General features: G+C 59.4%; 1 protein-coding gene across 4 annotated transcripts in view; it reads right to left on the bottom strand.

Annotated features, from left to right (window-relative positions):
- Positions 1-2,465: 2,465 nt before the first annotated feature.
- KIAA1614 (KIAA1614 ortholog) overlaps positions 2,466-21,710 on the bottom strand; it is a 31,879-nt gene continuing 12,634 nt past the window's right edge. For 2 of the 4 annotated variants that reach the window (XM_045536341.1, XM_045536344.1), the window contains exons 4-10: positions 21,328-21,471; positions 16,080-17,563; positions 14,056-14,212; positions 12,218-12,455; positions 8,847-8,977; positions 7,899-8,083; positions 2,466-3,487 (exon numbers count right to left, since the gene is read on the bottom strand). In XM_045536341.1, the coding sequence (XP_045392297.1) occupies positions 3,294-3,487; positions 7,899-8,083; positions 8,847-8,977; positions 12,218-12,455; positions 14,056-14,212; positions 16,080-17,563; positions 21,328-21,471 (2,533 nt within the window). In that variant the 3' untranslated portion in view covers positions 2,466-3,293. Of the gene's footprint in view, positions 3,488-7,898; positions 8,084-8,846; positions 8,978-12,217; positions 12,456-13,227; positions 13,878-14,055; positions 14,213-16,079; positions 17,564-21,327; positions 21,472-21,710 lie in introns of those variants that run through there. The other 2 variants (XM_045536343.1, XM_045536345.1) reach the window with 2 other exon arrangements.

Here is a 21,710-nt window from a genome sequence, read left to right as displayed (position 1 = left end):
GAGCAGGCGGGTGCAGAGCCAGCCGGCCGCCTGCTACCTGCCCGGGCCCGCAGGGACTGCCCGCCCGGCTGTCCCGGCTTGCAGGCGGCACCAGTGTCGCAGCAAAGTGGCCTCTGTAGTGCTGGGGGTGTGGGCGGCCAAGCCAGGGCGGGATGGGCGCGGGGTGGCTGCGGCCCGCACAGTCACCTTCTGGTCGCGGGGCGGCGACAGACCTCAAGCCTCCCTCCTAGGGCAACAAGGAGACGCGCGCTCGCCCCCACCGATCTCTGCAGCCGAGGAGAGGCGGCTGCTGCCGCTGGTGGCTTCTGAAATTGCCACGCACACCTCCCCCCACCCCACCCCCACCCCCGCCGAGGAGACTGACATGTCCGAGGCAAAGGTAGCGCCACTTTCTGTTCCCTGTAGTCCCAATGTCTCGTGCCTTCTGTGAACCGCGAGGGGGACACACCAGATCCAGGGGAAACGCACAGCTTTGCACACGGCTGGTTCTTTCTGTGCCTGAGCGCCCTTGCCCTTGCTGAGTCCCAACTCATCTTACTAAACCGCTCTTGGGCGCACCTCCTCGGTGAGCCGCCCTTCCCCGTCAATCGCTGCCCACTCCCTCGGGCTGTCCCTGCCAGGCCCCACCAGGCGCCAGCTCCTCCTGCTGCACACGGTGTTAAAATGTGCGCGCGCCTGCTGCCCGCTGGGACTGCAGCCCTTTGGGGTTCAGCGGGTCTTTCTTGTCACCTCTTGCCTGGTGCTGGCCTGGCCCCTGGGTAGTAAACCAAGTTCTGGGTTGGTCCAGTATGCCAGGCAGGGTTGGACCAGGCTTTCTAGGTCAGCAGCTCCCAGGCAGAGCAGATGGTGACCTCAGACAGGAGGCTAGAGGAACTGGGGTCCCCTCCCACCCACCCAGGCCAGGCCTCCAGCCTCAGTTTACCCCAGGGAGGAGCTGGGATGCCTGGAAGGGGCGCTTTTGCCTCCTTGGAAAGAGATCACTGTTGAAGGGGGGAGGGGGCTGCTACCCTGGGTGCCTCCCTCCCTCCCCCTAACATCAAGCCTTTCCTGGTATGGGGGTGGGGGACTGCCGTGGGAAGAGTGGGCCCCAAGCCAGATGGCAGCGTGCCACGCCCTGTCATTGCCAGTGAACGTGGTTCCCTATCTGTGTAAAATGAATGCAGTACGCAGGACACACCTGGCAGGACTATTTTAAGGACTAAGTATGTCAAAACCCCAGCCTAAGCCGGCTGGGCCGCGGTGGCTCAAGCCTGTAATCCTAGCACTCTGGGAAGCGGAGTCGGGTGGATCACTCGAGGTCAGGAGTTCGAGACCAGCCTGAGTGAGAGTGAGCCCCCTGTCTCTACTAAAAATAGAAAGAAATGATCTGGATAACTAAATATATATATGTATATACATAAAATTAGCCAGGCATGGTGGTGCATGCCTGTAGTCCCAGCTACTCGGGAGGCTGAGGCAGGAGTGATCGCTTAAGCCCAGGAGTTTGAGGTTGCTGTGAGCCAGGCTGACGCCACGGCACCGTAGAAGACTCTGTCTCCAAAAAAAAAAAAAAAAAAAAGCCCAGCACCTGGTGAGTAATAGATGCAGGTGCTGGATACTCCCAACACCTTTTCTTGTCCCCTGCCAGCCACAAGCTGCCCCCCACTCCCAATTCTTCCCATCTGTGAAGAGAGGTGTCCTGAGCCCCTAGAAGCTTTTGTGACCTCAGCCAGGAATTGGGGTACAGGAGCTGCCAGGGTTCCCCCACACTTGCAGTTTCCTTGCAGTTTCCTACTGCAGGACCATTTCTTCACTTTGGGTGTGCCCCAGTGCCCTCTTCCTAGCCCCTTGGCCCCACTGCTCACCTGCTAGACCCTCCTCATTCCTCCTTCCCCTCTAGGGCCCTGAACCACCCCACCCCACCCCGCCTCCATGAGGAAGGGAGGGTTCTAACTGGCTCCTGCTGCCGAGGCCCTGGGCAGCAAACCCAGCCCCCCTCTAATCTCCCCCCCTCCACAGTCCACCCCACACCCCCCCTCCACTCTCCATTGCATGTCTGGCTAATTTTTTCTATATATTTTTAGTTGTCCACATAATTTCCTTTCTATTTTTAGTAGAGACGGGGGTGGGAGGTCTACGCTCTTGCTCAGGCTGGTCTCGAACCCCTGAGCTCAAAGGATCCGCCCGCCTCGGCCTCCCAGAGTGCTAGGATTACAGGCGTGAGCCACCGCGCCAGGCCAAACCTTGGCGAGTTCTAAAACAGCCTTGAGCTGACCCCACTCCAGTTGCAAGCAGACCAGGCCCCTCAACTCCACCCTCCCTCCCCCGGGCTCCTCCTCCCACCCAAGGACTGCATGGAGGCTCCTGCCTCTTACAGGGGCCAGAACCCTGACCCCCACCTCCCAGCCGCCCCCCTCAGGCCTGTGCCCTCCCTCCCCCATCCCCAGCAAGTGAGTGTCCAGCTCAGAACTTAGCAACTCAGAATGGAAGAAGCTTCGGCTTGGATTTTTAATAATTTAAGACTGACGCACGCCATCCTCTCCCTGCTGCCACCCGCCCCTCACAGCTACAGGCCTGTGTCCACGCGGCTCTAAGACAGAGGCCCTCGCAGGCCGGGCCGCAGCGACGCCTCCGCCCGGGCAGGGGCAGGGCGGGGCGGGCTGGATCCCGGCCACCACAGCTGCACTTCCCTGAAGTTGGTCTTGGTTTCCTTTCTTTACTTCAGTTTTACACGTCATAAAAATTTCCTAGAAATATTTAGGATTCTGGCTACCAGATATTCTCACACCCAGAAGGGACGTAAAGCTCTTGGCAGACCACCCGGTCCGAGTTTGGGTGGGGTGTGCGTGGTCCGGGGCTGTAAGGCTGTTCCTCCAGACACCTGCCCGCCCCTGCCTGGAGAGCAGAGGGGACAGTGGGAGCGAGGAGGGACGTGGCTGAGAGCCGCAGGGCTCGCAGCCAACACGGCCAAGCACCTGATCTTTGGCTCCGGAGTGCTGGGGGTGGGGGAGCTTTTGTGGGGGGCGGTACGTGGAGGTGAGGCCGCTCTCGGGCGCAAGTGGATGTCAACCTCACGTGGAAGGAGACCACAGACCCATATTGTCTTTCTCCAGGTCTGCATAAGTGGCCTTAAACAAAATACACAAACAGGCTCCTTGCTTCCCCAGGGAAGTCACTCACAGAAGCCCTGCCACAGCCCAAGGGCACAGAGCCCACCATGATCTATGGTTCCGTCACAAAGCAGCTCTGTGTAGCACATTCCCAGCCAACCCCCGGGGGGGTTCAGGGCTTCCGAGGGCAACAGCATTTCTGGGTCACCGTGGGGCAGGCCTCTGTCTCAGGACACGGATGGACAAGGTCTCCGAGTGGGCCAGGAGCTCCGTAATGTGTGCCAAGCCCAGCCCGGCCACCTTAGCCCCGTTCACCTCGAGGATCTCGTCGCCCACCCCCAGCAGCCCCGAGTACAGCTTGGCCGTGCCCGAGTCGGCCATCTCCTGCACGTAGATCCCTGCAAAGGAAAACACGAGAACTGAGCAGGTGGAACGCGAATCAAAGACGGGCATCTCTGACCACGCAGGTGTGTTCGTGCGGGGGAGGGTGCGGGGGTGGGAGGAGCTGCTGGTACAGAGCACGTCTACACACACACACACACACACACACACACGCACACGCACACGCACACGCACACACACACACACCCCTCGCCAGGCCACCTCCCAACCACAGCTGGCTTCACCCACAGACAGAGCGAACCTCCTCCAAGCTGCAGCCTCATTTCTCAATGCTGCTAAGTGCAACTAGTGCTCGAAGCTGTTGTTACTCCTTTATATCCCAGTGTGAGTGAGCTGACCTCGTCTTCTCCTGCAATGAGCTTTTATTGTAGAATAGGGAGGAAAATAATTTTTAAAAATTAAGAACAGTACCTGCCAGGCGCCTGGTGTGTGCCAGGTGGGATCGTAAGTGGGACCCGGCACTGCCCTCCGGGGTAGCGGAAGGCTGAGGCCAGATCGAGGCCACCTGGCTTCAGTACTGTCAAGGAAAGCCCCTGGCCTCAGTCTTGCTCCAACGTGGTTCCTCAGTTAGGATTTGTAGGCATCTGAGCAAAGGCCCAGGGAAAATAAGAATTCCGCCCACATATTTAAAAGCCGAGGTGGCTCACTCTCCTCTTTGCACCCCCTCCTGCACCCGAAAGAGGCCCTCCTGGCCAGCGTGGCCACTCCTCGGGTCTAGAAGGGCCGGGGGTGAGCCTGGGGGGGGGCCTGCTCGCCGCCCCTGTCCCAGGCTCCAGCTCTCAGTGGAGCAGAGGCCCCGGGCTCGGGCTCGGGCTGGCCAGAGAGCTTCCCCAGCCTCTTCTGGCCCCCAGCTGAGGGGCCCCTGCGGCTGGAAGCCTGTCACATCTGTCACATCCCCTGCAGCTGCTCCCGGCTGTCCCCAGGAAGGCTGGAGGCCCTGCTGCCTTGCTTCGTGCTGCGTGGCCCCAGGCGCTGGAGGACTGCAGGGCACCCACCGGTGTGGCCGACACCAGCAGGATTCACCCGCGCACTCAGCCTGCCCCGGACACCCCCACTGTCCCCAGCCTGACTGGCAGCTCCACGTTAATAACATGAGGCACCTGCCCACCTGTCACCGTCTCCACGTCCTTTGCCTGGAATCAGGGTCTTAGCAGGGGCCCAAAAGGCCCGGTCTCCTTTCTCAATTTCTGCCTCGAAACCACTCACTGCACCTGGGACTAGTCCAAGTCCTCCCTCTGGTCCACCCAGCCCTGGAGGAGCTTTGTGCAGCCCGGCTGCTGGTCCCAACGGAGGGCGGGCTTTTCAGAGCCCACCGTCTGGGGTCTGGGTTTGAAAATGCATCGATAGCTCCTCCTCCTTCACCGAGGGGCCTGCAGGTTTGCAGCTCTGGGCCCAGCAAATCCAGTCTCGCACGCATCCCGCGCCCGGTCTGAGGCGCGGGACTCCCGGTGCTTCTCGGCCACGCGGGGGCTTTTCTGCAGGGCTCAGTCTCCCCTGACATGGTGCGTCTGTCACCCTGTCTGCACATTTCCTCTCACCCTGGCCCTATTCCTGGCCTTCTCTCTCTCAGTCTGAGCTGCCTGCCCGCCCTGTCTAGTGTTGGTGGCCTGGGAGAGGGCAGGGGAGAAGGGCCCCGGGGCGAGCCCGGGCGAGTTGGCTGCCGTACAGCAGGACGAGGCTGGGGACTAGTGACACAGCCTGGAAGAACACGGCCACAGCTAGAGCAGACACTGACGTCGCTCCGGCCATCTGGGGAGACTTGGGTAGGTTTTGCAACGGAAAGTCATGAGAAAAATATGACAGAGACTGCTGCAGTCGACAGTCATTGTGTGCCGGACATGGCCTATGTTAGCATGTGTGATCTCTGTGTCGCAGGCAAAGCCTGCCGTCCGCACGGGCTCATACCGAGTCCGATGTAGGTGACTGCAAGCGAACAGCGAACCAGCCCCAGCTCGCAGAGGGGACCTTTGGCTGTTGGAGGGTGGCCTGTGGCAAGGAGGCCCCGGCACCGAGCATGCTTTGTGTGTGTGAGGACCCCCGTGTGACACCCAGCGGCCCACTGCAGCAGCAGGGGCAGGACAGGGAGGAGCTCGCACCAGCCCGGGTGAGGGCACCCGGGGAGCCCTGGGTCACCAGAGACCTCTGCCCATCAGAGCTCTGTGACAGGTGATGGGGGGAGGCTCCCACCACCTACCAAGAGGCCAAGAGGGGCTTGAGGGGAGGCTGCAGGGGCAGAGTGCAATGCCCTGTTGCAGATGTTCTCACATGGAGAGATGAACGCTGGTCCCTGTCCGGGGTTCTGCCCCCCAAATATACCTTCTCTTTCTGAAGAGGGAACGGAAGAGACGTGCCAGGCACTTTCCTATACCCTTACTGAATGTTCCTTATGACTCCTCCGGGTAGCTTTTATTATCCTCATTTCACGGATTAGGGAACTGAGGCTCAGAGAGGGTAAGTCACCTGCTCAAGGTCACACAGCCAGCAGACGTGCCGGAGTACAAACCTGCTATGTTGTCTAACTCTGTGACTTCCCAATGCTGTCTAGGAGGGCCTGTCCCGCCTCACCTGCGGGACAGGAGGCTACGGGAAAAGGCGGCGCGGCCGACAGCCTGGGGGGTATTTTCTGATGATCAGTCTGTGTTCACAAATGTCATCTCCCTGTGAGGACAGGCATTTTACTCTCCTGAGGTCTAGAGTGGGGAGAGATCTGTCCTCTCTTCCTCCCATGCTCATGTCTAATCCATCAGCAAACTCAGGCAAAACTACCTTCAAATCAACCAGAATCCACCCGCTTGTCACCACTTCCATGGCCACCCCCAGTCCAAGCCACCATCGTCTCTCCTCTCCTGGACTCATGCAATAGCTTTAAAACTGGTCTTCCTGGCTGTAGCTTCCTCTGTCCCTCTAGAGTCTATTCTCAACAGAGTGTGGGTGGCCCTGTTGCAGGTATACGTCAGAGTGCCCGTCCTCCACTCTGAGCCCTCCGGTGGCTTCCATCTCACTGGGCAGGAAGCCAAAGTCCCTCGCAGTGGCACAGCCCCGCCACCCTGAGCTCAGCCCCTCCCTACCCCTCACCCACGCTGCAACGTCCAGCCTGACCTCACCACGGTTCCTCCAACAAGCCAAACTCGCCCCCGCCACAGGGCTTTTGCACTTGCTGTTTGCACAGTCTGGAGTGCTCTTCCCCCAGACCCACACATGCTTCCTCAGTCCATCCACATCTCTGCTCATGTGTCATCTTCTCAGAAAGCCACCCCACCCTCCTGTCTATAGTAGCAGCTGCCATGCTGCATTTGTGTGTTTCTCGGGATTTTCACCGTCTGACATATGCAACACATAGTGTATAAGAGTATACTTTTTGCAGATATGGTCTGGAACGTATACTCACGAGGACAGGGACTTTGTTGCATTTACTGCTGTGTCCCTAATATCTTTAACACATAGGAAGTGCTCCATGTATATTCCCTGAAACAATGATGGAACAGACACAAAAACTCATGCTATAGTCTGCAAACTTGGCCGCAGGCAGATTTTTTTCCAGGCTAAATAACTTTGACCAGGAGATCAAAGCGAAGAGCCAGCCCCTCCCCCTGCAGAGCCGGGCACAGCAGGCCTCTGAGCTCCACTCTCCTGTCTGGTCTCCCTTCCTCTCCCTTCCTCTCCCCTCCTTCCCCACCCCCAGCACAGCTGCCCCCCTTCCCTACTCATCTAGCCGGGAATATCTTTCAGGGTCCCTTGCCCTGAGGTGCACTCTGGACCACAGAGCTGGGGTAAGGGCCTGGGCAAGTCATGTCGCCCTGAAAGACTCATGGATGGGGTGAGGCTGAGAACGGGCCGGGCCGGAATGCAGAGTGATGTCCCCGCTCCTCACTGCCCCTGCCAAGGCTAAATCAAGACCCAGCGGGCAGCCCAGCCTGGGGCCCGGACCAGGCTTCATCTGAACAGAGCCCGCAGGGGCCTCTGCACGCCCAGTCCTCAGCAGCTGGAAGGAGGGAAGTGTTTCAACACACCCGCCACATCAAAGGGACACCGATACTGGCAAGTACAGGCAGCTTCCCTCTGGCTCTCCTCTGAAAATACGGCCTGCAGGACTCTGATTTCCAGATGTCAGCAGCCAGCAAGGGGACAGCGGAGGCAAACCTGCCAACTCTACCCACTCCTGCAACCCCAGGCCGTCTCAGAGCCGCAGCTGCCTGGTGGGGCACTGCAAAGGCACTGCAGGCGGGGACTCCTAGGTGGCCCTGGACAATTCAGAAAGAGCTCCCCGCAGGGAGAACTCTGGTCCTTTAGCCCAGAGCTTTCTGGATTCACAGAACTGCGCTGCTTCACCAAGAACCCAGCCGGAAGGCACTGCTGTGCTGCTCAGGCCACCAGGGCTGTGGGGCCCTGGAAGGGGACAGGGCATACCTGAGTCCCGGCGCCCATTCCCGGAAGCCACACAGAAGCCAAAAGTGCCCTCCGGGGAGCGCTGTAGCTGCAGCTGGCTCGTGCCGTCCGGGAAGACTTGTGCCACACGGCCCACGGTGCGAGCCAGGCTGGGGGCACCCACGTCCTCCACGCTCAGGGCACGCCGGGGCGCAGGCTTGGCTGGCCTGCGAGGAGACCGGAGACAGGGTGAGGGCAGAGCGTCAGGCACCGGGCCCAGCCCTTCCCTGGCTTGCAGGGGACCAAGGCGTCTCAAACCTAAGAGTGGCACTGGAGGCTGGAGTTCCACTGACCGCAGTCAGCAAGAACAGCCAGCTAAGGCAAGATCAGTGGGTTCCCACAGGGGTCCGAGGCCCCTCAGAGCCCGCTGCAGAACCACAAAGCCCCCCCTCCCCAAAGCAGTGTTTTCTCAATGTTTTGGGTACAGAGACCTCTATGAGAATCTGATGGAAACTATAATTTCATATAAAATTTCCAGGAGTTACCGGAACCCCTGAAGTCCATGCATGGAGCCCAGGTAAAAGCAGCTCGTCTAGGGGGGCTCGTGCGAGAGGGGGGGATGTGTTGAGGCAGGTCGTAGGTCAAGAGCCTCTCTGGGGGTCCCTGTCTCTGTGTGTCCAATCGGATCTTTAGCCGGGCTAAGGAAACTCTCGGAACCTGATTTCGAGATGTCATCAGGTGGCAGAGGGACAGCAGGATCAAACCTGCCAACTCTGCCCGCCGCAGCAACCCCAGGCCGTCTCAGAGCTCAGCCGCGCGGGGCAGGGGCTCTGAGATGAGGCTCCGAGGGGAAGGGACACAGGTCGCCTGACGCCCTGTCTCTTTAAGGGCCCTGCTCAGCGCCAGCATGCCGAGGCAGGAAGGCGTTAAGCTTATAGCCCCCTGGCCCTAGTCGGAGTTCAGCCTCCCAGCCGCGTGTGCCACGCTTACCTGCCGGCCGCACTGTGGTCCCCTGGGCCCCCTACCAGGTAGAGGCTGGACCGATCCCTTTTGCCGCTCAGCAGGGAATGGAGGTTCTGAAAAGAGGCAGCTTTCCGACGGTGGTGAGAGGGCGACACCTGCTGGGGAAGGCCCAATATTGCAGGTGAGAAAAGCCACCTGCGAGGAAGACGACAGAGGACGGGATCCTAACCGGGACCCTGAGAGCCCTCCAAGAAACTGACCCCACGGGCTTCTGTCATTCCTTCCAAGTGCTCAGTAGGAGTCACCATAACTTACTTAAGGACATGGGCCTACACAGGCCAGCGGAAGCTTCAAGTTTTGGGTTTTTTTTTTCCTAATTTTACCTGAAATAACAACTTAGTGCTATCATACTAATTATGTCATTAAGAAATGCTCATTTTCTCATTCAGAATAAAGTGAAAGCAAATGAATTATAGAATAATAAATACAATTTTAGAGTTCAGATCCTAAATATTATTTTGTGATTCTTTAGTATCTATTTTATGATCACTTTGGTTCAAAAATTCTTATCTAATTATGTACCTTAAAATATTGTGCATGAAAAAATAAGACAAAAATTCCCTCAAGGAGTTCACAAAATGATGGGGGCAGGGCTGGGCACAGATAAGCTAAAGGCTCTTGGTGCACGATAAAAGGACGATGACGTGTGACAACGGCTCTGGCCGAGGAGGTTTGGGACCCCAGAGGAGCTGACGCTGCAAGAGCCCTCCAGGTGGGGGGCAGAGGTCAGAGTGCGCTGGGCAGAAGAAAACAGTATATGCAAAGGCAGAGAGAGATGCGAGAGAGCGTGGTACATTCTGGAACATGCGTGTGGTCTGGGTGGCTAGGGTGAAGAAGTTGTGGGTGACAGCTGGAGCCAGGGGGCCAGACCTAGACAGACCTGATACACCCAGCCAAGGAGCTCCTGAGTGATGCCAATATGGGTGACAAGATCAGACCTGTGTTCTAGAAAACAACCCAATTAGAGGAAATTCTGAAGGGGGGCCATTGGAGACAGAGGCAGGGAGATGCAGACTTTTAAACAAACACTACACACATTATTTATTATCTCTGGAATTGTGCTGTTATGGTCTGAATGTTGTGATCCCCCCAAATTCATATGTTGAAACCTAATGGCCAAGGAAGTAGTTGCCTTGGGGGGTGATGAGGTCACGAGGGCAGAGGCCTCATAGATGGGAGTGGTAGACTTCTAAGAGGCCCCAGAGACCCCTTGCCCCTCGTACTGTATCAGGTGCAGCGAGAAGAAAGCCACCTGTGAGGAAGCCCTCGTCAGACACTGAATCTGCCCACACCTTGATCGTGGACTTCCAGCCACCAGATCTATGAGAAATAACTCTCTGTTGTTTATAAGCCACCAGGTTATGGCATTTTCTTACAGCAGCCCGAATGGACTGAGTGCTCTGAAGAAGTAAGTGATCGAGAAGCTCAAGAGGGGCCTGACCTCGTACCCGAGCTCAAGAAGGCTTCCTGGGAGAAGTCATGGTGAGCTCTGACCTGAAGGATGAGCCGGAGTGTCCTAGGGGAGAGGAGAAGGAAGGAGAACCTTCCAGATGCAGGCTCAGTGGCCCAGCGGGAAGGGACGCAGCCCACGGGAGGACATGGGAGGGCGGAATGAAAGCAAGCCAGCGAAGCACCTTTTCACCAAACACACACTGGGCAGCACGACGTGCCAACAGCAAGTATTTCACCCTGAGATATGTCATGGATATTTCCAAGTGAGGCAGATTCTTCTTTTCCTTTTTCTTTTTTTTTTTTTGAAAATTTCATCCTTTTTTCAATTCTTGAAAGTGTCCCTCTGCTGCTCAGTCCTCCCTGCTCTTGCTCCCTGCCTTTCTCGGCCAGACGACCTTCTGTCTCTGCCCCTCGGCTGGAACTGCCCAGAACCCTCTGCAGCGCATTGACAGTGTCGTCCTTCCCTCGAGGTGTCTGCAGAGATGGGCGTTCTGATGGCCATGAACCCGGTGCCACAGCTCAGACACACACGGGACAAGTCTAACTTCATGCGAAAAGTGACTCCCAGAGCACGAGTCCCTGCTGCTACTTTCCCCAGCTTACAGCTGCTTGTTCCTTTGCCTTCACTCATTCAACTGGCAAATATTGATCGTCACTGAGCACCGGCCACGTAGCAGGGACCGTCCTTGCTGAAAGACCGTCTGTGGGGTTTCCATGCGGACTACGTTCTTTTCTCCCCGCAGCCGGGGAAATGGGAGGCTCCGGCGCCCCAAACCACGCTCACCTACTTCATTCTGCCCAGGCGGGGGCAGGAGGAGGAGGAACTTAATACTTGGAAAACCGCACGGCACAGAACGGCACACTGTCACTGAGCGCTGCTGTCGGCTGCTGACACCCAGCACGTGGGAGGAGGAACTCTAGCTGGCTGTGCTGCGTTCATTCACTCACTCACTCATTCATTCATTCACTCATTCATTCATTCATTCACTCAGTGTACATGGAGATAGCGTACCAGCCCTTGTCATAAGTATTGGGAATATACAGATGGAATAGTTGACGCTCCAGTGAGGGGAGAGAGACAAAAATCAGTTAAAATATCAAGTGACAAGTTCCATGAAAGACAGGAGCACAGAGAGAAATGGGGACACAGAGCAGGGCCCCGGCTCAGCCTGAGGAAAGGCTGGGAATGGCTTCCTGGGGGAGCCTGAGGTCTTCCTGGGGAACGGATCTCAGCGGGGGGAGAGGGTGGGGGGATATTTCAGATGCAGGTTCAAGGTCAGTGTGTGATCCGAATGCAGAACTGCGAGGGGGTCAGGTGTGACTGGGACAGGAGTGTTGAAAGGAGAGGGACGAGCGATGAGAGCAGACTGACCACAGAAACCCGGTGGCAACTCCAAGTGGTCTGAACTTCACCTCGAAGGTGATGAGGGCCCAGTGACAGATGTTCACCAAGGGGGTGGCATGGCCAGATTTGTGTACCAGAAAGTCCACTCTGGAAGCCACATGGAGAAGGACCCCGGCAGGGAGGACAGTCAAGAGGCTGTTGCAGTGATCCAGGTGTGAAGTGATTTGTGCCTGGACTCAGAGAGTCACTGTGGCCATGGAGAAGGTTCCAGAATGACCGGGCCATCCACTCTCCAGCACTTTGAAGAGGTGGCAAAGTTGAGGGACAGGGAGAGACAGGAGTCTAGGGTGGGCCCAGGCTCGGGCAGCTGGGTGGAGGAGCAGAGCAGGGGATGCCCCGGGGACCCAGGCCTCACAGGTCCACTGTGGGGGACGCCAGCAGCTTCCCTTCCTCTGCCTCGGGCTCCTGAGGCATCCCCAGCACTTCTCTGTTTTCACCACCACCGGCCTCACAGCCCCTCAGCCGGACCCTTAGGACTCACCGGGTGCAGGGACTGTAACGACGGGGCCCTGGCGTGTGGGGCGGCGCCAGCGTCCGCGTGGTGCAGCGGCTCCACACTGTAGCTGCGCGACTTGCCCAGCTTGGGCCGGGGACTCTGGCCCAGGGCCGAGAAGAACTTTTTCAGGCCCAGCGTGGAGACGATGCTGCTCCTCCTCTTGCTCTTGTCGGAGGGGGCAGCTGAGGGCGAGCCGGGTGCGGCGCTGGCCCCTGGCGGTGCCCTGCAACACAAGCGTGGACGTGAGACGCGCCGGACGGGCCAGGGGACTGCAGTTCCCGTGGGCCCCAGACGTCTGCCACCGATGCCCTGGGCCCTTTGGGGCCGGGAACTGACACCCAGGCTGCAGACAGGCCGGACGCTCTGCTGGGGTAGCTTTAGGGAGAGTAGCTGGGGCAAGCTCCGTGCCATCACACTCAGCTGTGGGTTCACCCACTTATTCATTCATTCATTCATTCATTATTTGTTAAGGGCCCACTGTGCACCAGCCTGTTCTAGGCCCTGGGGTATGCGGTATGTAAGACAAACAAGGTCCTTCCTCTCAGGAGCTAAGAAACAAGGGACCAGCAGACAAAGGAGAGAAACCATCAGCAGCCAACTGTAGGGTGGAGCAGAGGAAGACCAGGAGCTTCTTCTAAACAGAGCGGCCGGGGACGGTCCCCTGGGAAGATGAGCTTTAAACTGAGAGCTGGATGGCGAGAAGGAGCCAGCGCTGCCGAGCCGGGAGCGAGGCGACCAGGTGCAGGGACAGCTGGGCCACAGCCCCAGGACAGGAGAGGCTCGGCGTGTTCAGGATCATGGAGGCACCAGCCCACTGGGGCTGGGTGTGCGTGACGAGAGGGGGCAGAAGTCCAGCTGGGGTCAGGCAGGCAGGCCGAGGCAGGCTGCACTGAGCAAGATCAGCCCCGGTTCGGGGTTTGAATTCTACACCGAGTGAGAGGCAAAAACGTTGCAGGGTTTAAGTAGGAGAATGATGCCATTTAACGAAGGTTTTAAGAAGATCCCCCGACTCCTGTGTGGAGAAGGGCTCGTGGGGCCGGAGCGAAGGCGGAGAGCAGGGAGGGCCCCGGAGCCTGCAGGGTGGTGAACAGGGAAACGGCCGAGAGCACGGCCAGCGGGGGAGCGTGGGAGACAGCAGAGGGGACGCCATGACAACGCCCCGCCCGGGCTTGAGCCCTGCGTGGAGGGCAGCGTGTCTGCGGGAAGGGATGCGGGAGAACAGTGGAGCGTTTTGTCTGAGGGCCTGGAGATGTCTGGGGAAACCGCACGTGCAGATCTGGGGTCCCAGGGAGCAGCCGGGCAGGGGACGGACGCCTGGCGCGGGGCGGCACGTGCGCTCACCAGCATGGCTGGAGCACCCGGCTCACCAAGGCTTTGCGGCCAGGCTGACGAGGTCCCCGGGCAAGGTCTCGCCCCCTCCCAGCTGAGGGAGAGGGTGGAAATGCGAGTGCCGGGCTCAGTGTCCTCAGCATCTGGTTGCTTCCAGCCCAGGGTCAGGAGCAAGTCCTCTCAGACCGGTAACCCCGTCCTGGGAGCACCGGAGGGCGGGGACTGTGTGGGAGCCATGCCCCAGGGCCCAGCACGGTGTCTAGAGCTTGAGGCCATTCAGTGGACGGTCAGCGCATGAATAAGCAGGCACATAAGACTAAAAGGAATGGGGAAAGGAGTGTCAGGGGCGCCAGGCTTGCTCAGGGCCTAGGAACGCTCTGGGGATCTGGGAGCAGCGAGGTCGGCCACGCTACCCCTCCAGGGGGTCTCCTTCCCCACTGAGCACCCCCATGCCCACCCCTCCTGCCATCAGGGCTCTTGCTCCTGTCACTCACCGGGATGGCCCGTGCCCTCCAGATCCCGACTCTGTCCTCTGAGGGGCTCCCTCTGGTTCCTGGCCGGGCTCTGGCTCCTCTGAGAACAGCGAGAGGGTGATGCCCGTGGCGTTGACAGTGGTGACGTCTGTGGAGCCGGGAAAGCCCTCGAGTCCTCCTGCAACAACCACAGCGTCTGCCCTGGGTGACACTGGCCCACGCCACAGTCATGGTGGGGAAAGGGACATGCCCAACAACAGAGGCAGGACAGCAAGAGGGAGCATGAGAGACGGGTGGAGAGAGCCCAGGAAGCAGGGGGTGGGGGGATTCGTCCCCCAGATAATTGGGCTGAGGACCCTTCTGTGAGTGTCTAGGCCCGGGAGCTATTTGAGGACAGCAACTGGGTCTCGTGGACTGCCGTAACCCTGTCACCCAACAGCACCTGCTACCTGCTGATGCTTAATGAGTGTTTGTTAAATGAAAAGGTTGATTGTGACAAGTCATGTCCCTTCTGTATCAAGGGACATAGCGGGCAGCAGGGGAAAAATACACGATCTTGTCAGTTGTGAGTTCTAACAGCTTTGACAACAGCCGTCATTTTTGGAGCATCTATTATGTGCTGGGCACTGAGTGACACCTCCACCGGGAGGGCATCCCGCAGTCCTGTGAGACAGGCCCCATTACTGTCCTCACTTTACAGGGGAGGCAGGAGCACAGAGGGACTAAGTGACTCACCCAGAGCTCCGGGCTCCAGGCCTCTGGCATGTGAAGGCGAAGGCTGGGGCTGCCCGAGAGGGGCCAGCTGTCAGAGCAGAAGCCCTGCAGGAAGTGGTTAGGGGCCAGCCGGCAGCCGGCCTGGAGCCCCGGGGACAGAAAGCCACAGCTCAGCAGTGGGTGGCAGGGACCCCAGGGTGAGGCCTCTTCCCTCAAGGTCTGTGTGAGCAGGGGAGGGAGAGGGGCAGCGTCTGGGTGTGGAGGAGGGGGTGGCGGGCACACCCAGGGGTGGGAGGACTCGGCACCCACATCCTCAGTAAGGTCATTGCAGTCTGTCACCTCTCTGCCCTCTCCTCCTCCACTGTTTCCAAGCCCTGGGTCCCTCCTGAGCCATCCCAGCCCCCAGAATGTCAGAGCCATGAGCACATGACAGCAAGAATGTGTGCGGTGGCTTGTTGTTACTCTGCATAAAGTGAGTGGCAGACTTGGTCACCCGGGATCACAACATTGGGATCAGAGTCTGACGACACTCAGGATTTGCCCACAATCTGAGGACCGAGGACCCCTTCCCAGGGCAAAGAGGCCCACTCCCTTCAGCAGCTTTGCCTGCTGAAACCCACCGGCCTGCCCAGCAGGGCTGGGGGTCAGGGAGGGTCAGGTACCAGAGAGCAACCCAGGCACACCGTGCATGAACTCTGTCGTCCCCTGGTCACAGTGTCCTCCAGACAGGGCGTCTGCCTAGCCACAGAAAGCCTCGAGGGCAGGACTCCTGCTGCAGTAACTCACATACGCAGCCCCCACAGCACCCCGTGCAGTGCCTGGGGGCATGAGCTAATGGCATGAAGTGAGGACTCTCAGTGCAGTGCCTGGGGGCATGAGCGAATGGCTTGAAGTAAGGACGCAGAAGGGGAAGGGCCTCAGCCACGTGACCATTGGGCATTTACTGCTCTAAGCAAATAATAAATCCCAGAGCTTCTGCCTCTTCCTGCTCTGTGGGGACTAAATTCCTGAAAGCCCAGGCCTCCAGCAGCCACGGAGCTTGGGGCTTTTGTACACACTTCAGGGTTCTCAGCAGTAAGAGGGTGTCACCCCTGCCTTCCCCATGGTTCTGCCCCCCCCAGGGGGAAGTGGTTAATCCTCCTCCAGGCGGACGTTGACCCCTGCATCCCGCCCACTGACTCCCGCAGTGCCCCCCACACCTGTCACTGCTTGGAGGGGATGGGGGGGGCTGTGGCTGGTGTGTCACAGACCCTACCTGGGCCTCTGCTCTAGCACGGCTGGACGCCTGGGCTGGGCACAAGCCAACGGCAGTCCCTTACCCAGTCCCTTACCGTCTCTGCTGTGCTCCGCGGGCGGCTCCGGCTCCTGGCTGCAGCAGCCGGTCTCCACCCTGCCCTTGGGGACGGCGTCGCCGGGGGGCTCCTGCAGCCCCTGGGACACGCGGTTGTTGCAGTTGTTGGTGGACAGGCCCAGCAGCCGGTGCCTGACGTGGGGGCTGCCGGCCTGGGTCTGTGGTGGGCTACGCTCGCAGGTCCTGAGGGCCGCACTTCTTGAAGGAGCCACAGGCTCTCCCTGGTCACCCAGCCTGCGGGGGCCAACCAGGGCTGGCTTCCTGTGAGACCCAGGGGAGGTGGCTTTCCTGGGCGGGGGAGGGGTGGGCACCCAGCCTTCCGGGGAGAGGGCAGCTGGGGGCTGCTGGGCGCGGTGGGGGGCAGGGGGCTCTGCATTGCTCTGTCGCAGGGAGGAAGTGGAGACAGTTTCCAGAGACTCATGACTTTCTACAACCTGGGCTTGACTGCCCGGCCCCAAGGGCCCAAGCTTCATGGAAGGGGTCATGGCACAGGCTGTCCCGCCCGGAGCCGGGGACTCCACAGGGTGATCCCAGTGATTTCCAGGCCCTGGACCAGGCTGCCACCGGGACGCCAGGGAGGCGGGCTTCGAGTCCAGGGCAGGAGGCGCAGGGACAGCATCTTCTCTCCGAAACAGAGTCCCTTCAGGTGTGTGTCCTCCGCTTTCCTTCACCTCATCTCCCACCTCCAGGTCATCAACCCCGGGCAGGTGACCCTGCGCCCGAAGGCCCCAGGGCGGTTCCGTTTCGGCCTTCCCGGACCACCTGTGGCCTCCCCCGGGTCCAGAGTCCCGCAGCCGAGGGCTGCCGCCCGGGGTCTGTCCCCAGGCGGGGCTGGCGGGAGAGGTCCTGCCGCTGTCCGGGGTGTCGCTGCCGCCCAGGGCGGGGTCCAGCCCCTCAGGGCGCAGCGCATCGCCAATGTGCGTTTCCCGGACCCACTCGGGGAGGAGCCGGAGAGCGGAGCACAGGCCACGGGAGCCTGGCGGCTCCGCCAGCACCGCCTCCACCCCGCAGGCAGCCTGGAGCTCCCGCACCCTGGGGTCGGGCGGTGCCTGGCCCGGGGCGCGGCGGCGGTTGTCCCTGCAGCTGCCGCAGGCTCGGCTCGTCCTCTCGCTGTCCCTGCGGTCCAGGCTGCCCACGAGCCCGAGCAACGCCGCCTTGCCCGCGTCCCGGGGCCGGGGGCCCCCGCTGATGTAGGCGGCGAGGTCCGGCTTGGAGCGCAGGGGACCCTGGTCCCCGGCCTGCCGCGCCTGGCGGTGGCGCCGCTGCAGCCGCTCCAGGTAGCGGACCTCGGCCTCGCCCGCCGACTCGTCCTCGAAGCGGACGTGCGACGGCGACGGGCCTCGCTTGGGCCTCTGCCCGCTGTCGGCCTCGCCGCCGCAGCAGTCGCTCGCGTCCCCGTTCCGGAGGCCGTCGCTGCAGGCACGGGGCCCCCCGGGGTCCGGGGCCGGGCTCCTCTGGCCGTCTCTGGCGAAGAGACAGGAGAGAGATCACAGGCAGAGGGACGGGAGGAAGGTGCCGCCCCCGCCGCCCTGGGGCGCAGCCCGCGAGTCACCCCAAGTCAGGCTCCTGGGGAGTCAGGCGGCAAAACAGAGTAACTTATTAGCCGGTCCTGATCCTGAGACTGAGCGCTCAGCAGAATCACCACGGCCTCGTTAGCTTTTCATTATTAAACCCGAGATCGTACAGAAGGAAGAACCCAAAGCCCTCCTGTGTGTGTTGGGGAGAGGACGTGAGCCCAACCGCCGGCGAGGGGGTGGGGAGGAGCTGCGGGGATGCGTGTTTGCCATCAGTCTAAAGCTCTCACGGGAAGGGGGTATTCGAAGTCCCCGCAGTCTGTGTGAGAACTGAAGTCAGGGTTTCCACGCACACTTGCTCCCCAAGTTTCCACTCGGGGTTCCCCATCGCCTTGCTTAGACAAAATTCAGACAGTGCAGCGCAGCACGGGTGTTTCTAGCTGGGCCCTGGGTCTTTCTTTCTTCTTTTTTTTGAGACAGAGTCTCGCTCTGTTGCCCAGGCTAGAGTGCCGTGGCGTCATCATAGCTCACAGCAACCTCAAACTCCTGGGCTCAAGCAATCCTCCTGCCTCAGCCTCCGAGTAGCTGGGACTACAGGCATGCACCACCATGCCTGGCTAATTTTTTCTATATATATTTTTAATTGTCCAGATAATTTCTATTTTTAGTAGAGATGGGGTCTCGCTCTTGCTCAGGCTGGTTTTGAACTCCTGACCTCGAGCGATCCTCCCACCTTGGCCTCCCAGAGTGCTAGGATTACAGGCATGAGCCACCATGCCCAGCCAACATTTTTATTCTAAAGAGAGAAATTAAGGAGAGCTTAATCACGTAAGGTGTCTTCAACCCAATTATTCAAACCCAGAAGCTCCCACCAGCAGGGCTCGTAACAGCGTGTAAAAGCAGGATGCGGGTTTGGAGATGGGTGCAAATCACATGATCTGTGCCTGCCGAGCTGCCCGGGACAGCGCCCGGTGGCGGCCCCACAGCTGGCCCTCGCGGAGCACTCTGGCCTGAGCTCAGGGCCTCTGTGGCAGTCCTGGAGTTGTACAGCATCACGAGGAGCCCCCCGCGAGGGTCCCACTTTCCACAACAGTGCAGTCCTAACCACACAATGTGACGGACACAAGCCCTGCAGAGTCTCGACACAGCCACTGTCCGACCCAGGGCAGCACCACTGACAGCGGAACCCTGTCAAGCCCTGCATCTTGCTGACATGTCCTGCCCTCCTGTGAGATTAGGAACACCGGTCTGGGTGTGCCTACCCCCAAAATGGCAAGAGTTTGTGCTTCCAGGAGCTGCTCAACTTCTATGTCGATTTGCTTCCAGAAAATTCAGCCATAGCTACCTTTTCGCCCCCTGAAAAAGCCCTGTCTGTTCAGGCTCGCCCCAGATACCTCCAGCCAAATGGAGGATAAAGGCGGCCTTCTGGAGACTGCCCTGCCTGCCCCTACTGTTCTGTCACTTTTCACCAAGCTGCTCTTTGGAAGGAGTGATGCATCTGGGCTGGGGACACGGGCTTCCTGCATGGAACTCAGGCCTGGGGCCCTTGTGGCATTGCCATGTTAACTCAGCGTGGCCTCCAGGGTGATCCGACGGAGCATAACCTTTAGAAGCATCTGCAGCAAGCCATCTGGCGTTGATTTTTCAGCTATACCCTCTGAGAGTTCACCAGCGCTGCCAAGTCAGAGTAATTCTTTTCTGGACACAGCAGCTGCTAAAGTGGGTCACCTTGCATTTCTATAGCGTTTCCATGGCCTGGAGACAGCATGGCACAAGGGAGCCTACTTGAAAGTTAGTGATTGGGGGTTTTGTGAGTGCTGGAGTGATTTGGGGAAGAGGAGTGTCCAAGAGGACATTTACATAATAAAGTCTGTTTTGCAGACAGTCTTGACTATTTTGAGGCTACCCAGCCTAGATACCTACAAAAAGTGGAACAGGAGAGTTCCTTGGACGTCTAGGGCTTCTCCCCACATACAGGAGGAGAAGAATAGGATGCCTCAAAGAAGCCGTGGCCATTCCTGACTAGTGCCCTCCAGCTAGAAGAAGGGACAAGGCACAACATGTGCCAGGGCTTGGATCTGGGGTCTTCTGAGCTCCTCTCCTAAGGGTCACGAGGACACCGATCACAGAGGCCTCAGCTCATGAAGTCATCGTGATGGTTTCACGAAGGTCCTTCGCCTCTGGTGAGGAGCTCAGCATCCAACATCACAGAGCACGTGGTCCAGCTCCACTAGGAATCCGTGCTCCCTTCAGTGCTCCTCAGTGGCGATGGAAACACACAGACCCCGCGTGCCTACCGTGATCTGCCCACGGTGAGGCCACAGGCCTCGTCAGCTGCAGAGATGGTCCTGCTCGGGCCTGGAGAGGGTTGGCACGGCCTGGTGGCCTCATCTCAGGCCCAGATGCATGATCAGGAGCGGCTCTGCCTGGTGGAGAACTCCACATGTGAGCAGTTCTCTACGGTGCACCACGCGTGGAACAGGCACCATGATGGGGCTGGGGCGTGTTGCTCAGGAAGCAGTCACAAACGTGCTGTGCTCGTCTGAATGTCCCTGAACTTGTTCTTTTCCCATCTCTTCATCCCTCATGAGCTCACCCCCACCCATGGCTCCAGCATCATGAAGTCAGGGATAGAGCCCAGTTCTGAGCTCTCCTTGTCTAACGATCCTGCATCCCACCGCCTGGTGGGAATCTCCCGAGGATGCTCTGAGGACCCCTCCCCTTCCAAAGCCTGCCCTCGCCCCTGGGCTTCACCCCCGGCTAAGGCCCCCGGACACCCAGATGCCAAGTCGGGACCCTGGGCTCTGTTCCGGATGCCCCCTCTTCCCTCCCGCACCCACGTAATGACACGCTTAACAGTTAGAGCCAACGGTCCTACAGCGCCCACTACAGGCCAGGCGCTGTCCTAAACTTTATGTCTATAACCCCCACAACAGCCCTGCAAGAGGCACTATTGTAATTCCCACTTTGCAGATGAGGAAACTGCGACGTGACACAGAGACTTCCCCAGAGGCACACTTCGAAGTGGCAGAGCCAGAATTCCAACCCCGGTGGGTTGAAATGCAAGCGGGATTGTGCTGCTACCCACCCGCTTACCATCCTCCAGGGCTCCCAGCTATTACAGGAACCATCCAAAGTGTTCACCAGGCCCGGAAGCTTCCACGTCTGGCTTCTCCTGAGCTCCTGGCCTTCGTGCCACACGTCCCGGCATGTCCTTATGCTCTAGCCCGGCTGGACTCCCGAGCGTGGTAGCCGGGCTCACAGTTTCTGTCCCAGGACACCCACCCTGCTTCTCTCATCTGCCGGGTGAGCATCTACATCTCCTTCCAGCCTCAACTTAGAAGCCACCTCCTCTCGAGAGCCTCACCTGTCCTTTCCAGGTGGGGTCACCGGGTTCCAGCCTGGCAGACACATTTTTCCTCTCCTACACCATAACTGAGTATTTGTTCACCTTTCTCCCTGGAAACTGTGACCTCCGTCCCGTCCCCCCAGGGAGTTCCGATCACAGTTTATTCATCTTTGTACCTCCATGGCTGACGCTCATTAGGCCCTCAGTGAAGGTGTGTTGACTGACTAAAGGATCAAAGCAAGTGCCTGACTTGGAAAACGGCCCCCCACACACAGAAGGGAGGAGTGAGCAGTGGCATCTGGCTAGATCCCACCTCTTCTCATTGCCTACCCTTCCCTGCCATGGCCCTCCCAGGTCCCACTCACCGGCTGCCCGGGGCAGCAGTGGGCACGATGTCGTGGCTGGCGCGGAGGGGCCGGGTCCTGGCCTTCATGCGGGCACGCTGCAGCAGATGCTGGGCTTCCTCGTGCCTGGGGCTCAGCACGGGCTCCGGCTTCGGACCAAAGATCCTGCAGGGTGGCACACAGGCCAGGGCGGGAGGGGGAGGGATTAGAAGAAAATAACACGGATTAGGAGGCTTTAACAGTGTCAAGCACCGGCTCTGCCAGGAAAAGCCCTGCACGGCCGCCTGCCTCCTCCGGCTCCCATGCAGGTGCCCAGCCTGGCGCTGCGGTCTGGGACATGGTCCTGAGAGGCTCTGGACAGGGGCTGGGGGCTGGCCTGGCCTTGGACATCTGCTCAGGGACCA

This window comes from Lemur catta, chromosome 23, assembly GCF_020740605.2.
Source record: "Lemur catta isolate mLemCat1 chromosome 23, mLemCat1.pri, whole genome shotgun sequence".
NCBI lineage: Eukaryota > Metazoa > Chordata > Mammalia > Primates > Lemuridae > Lemur > Lemur catta.
The sequence above is the reverse complement of the archived record's forward strand: the minus strand, read 5'-3'. Positions and strand labels throughout refer to the sequence as shown.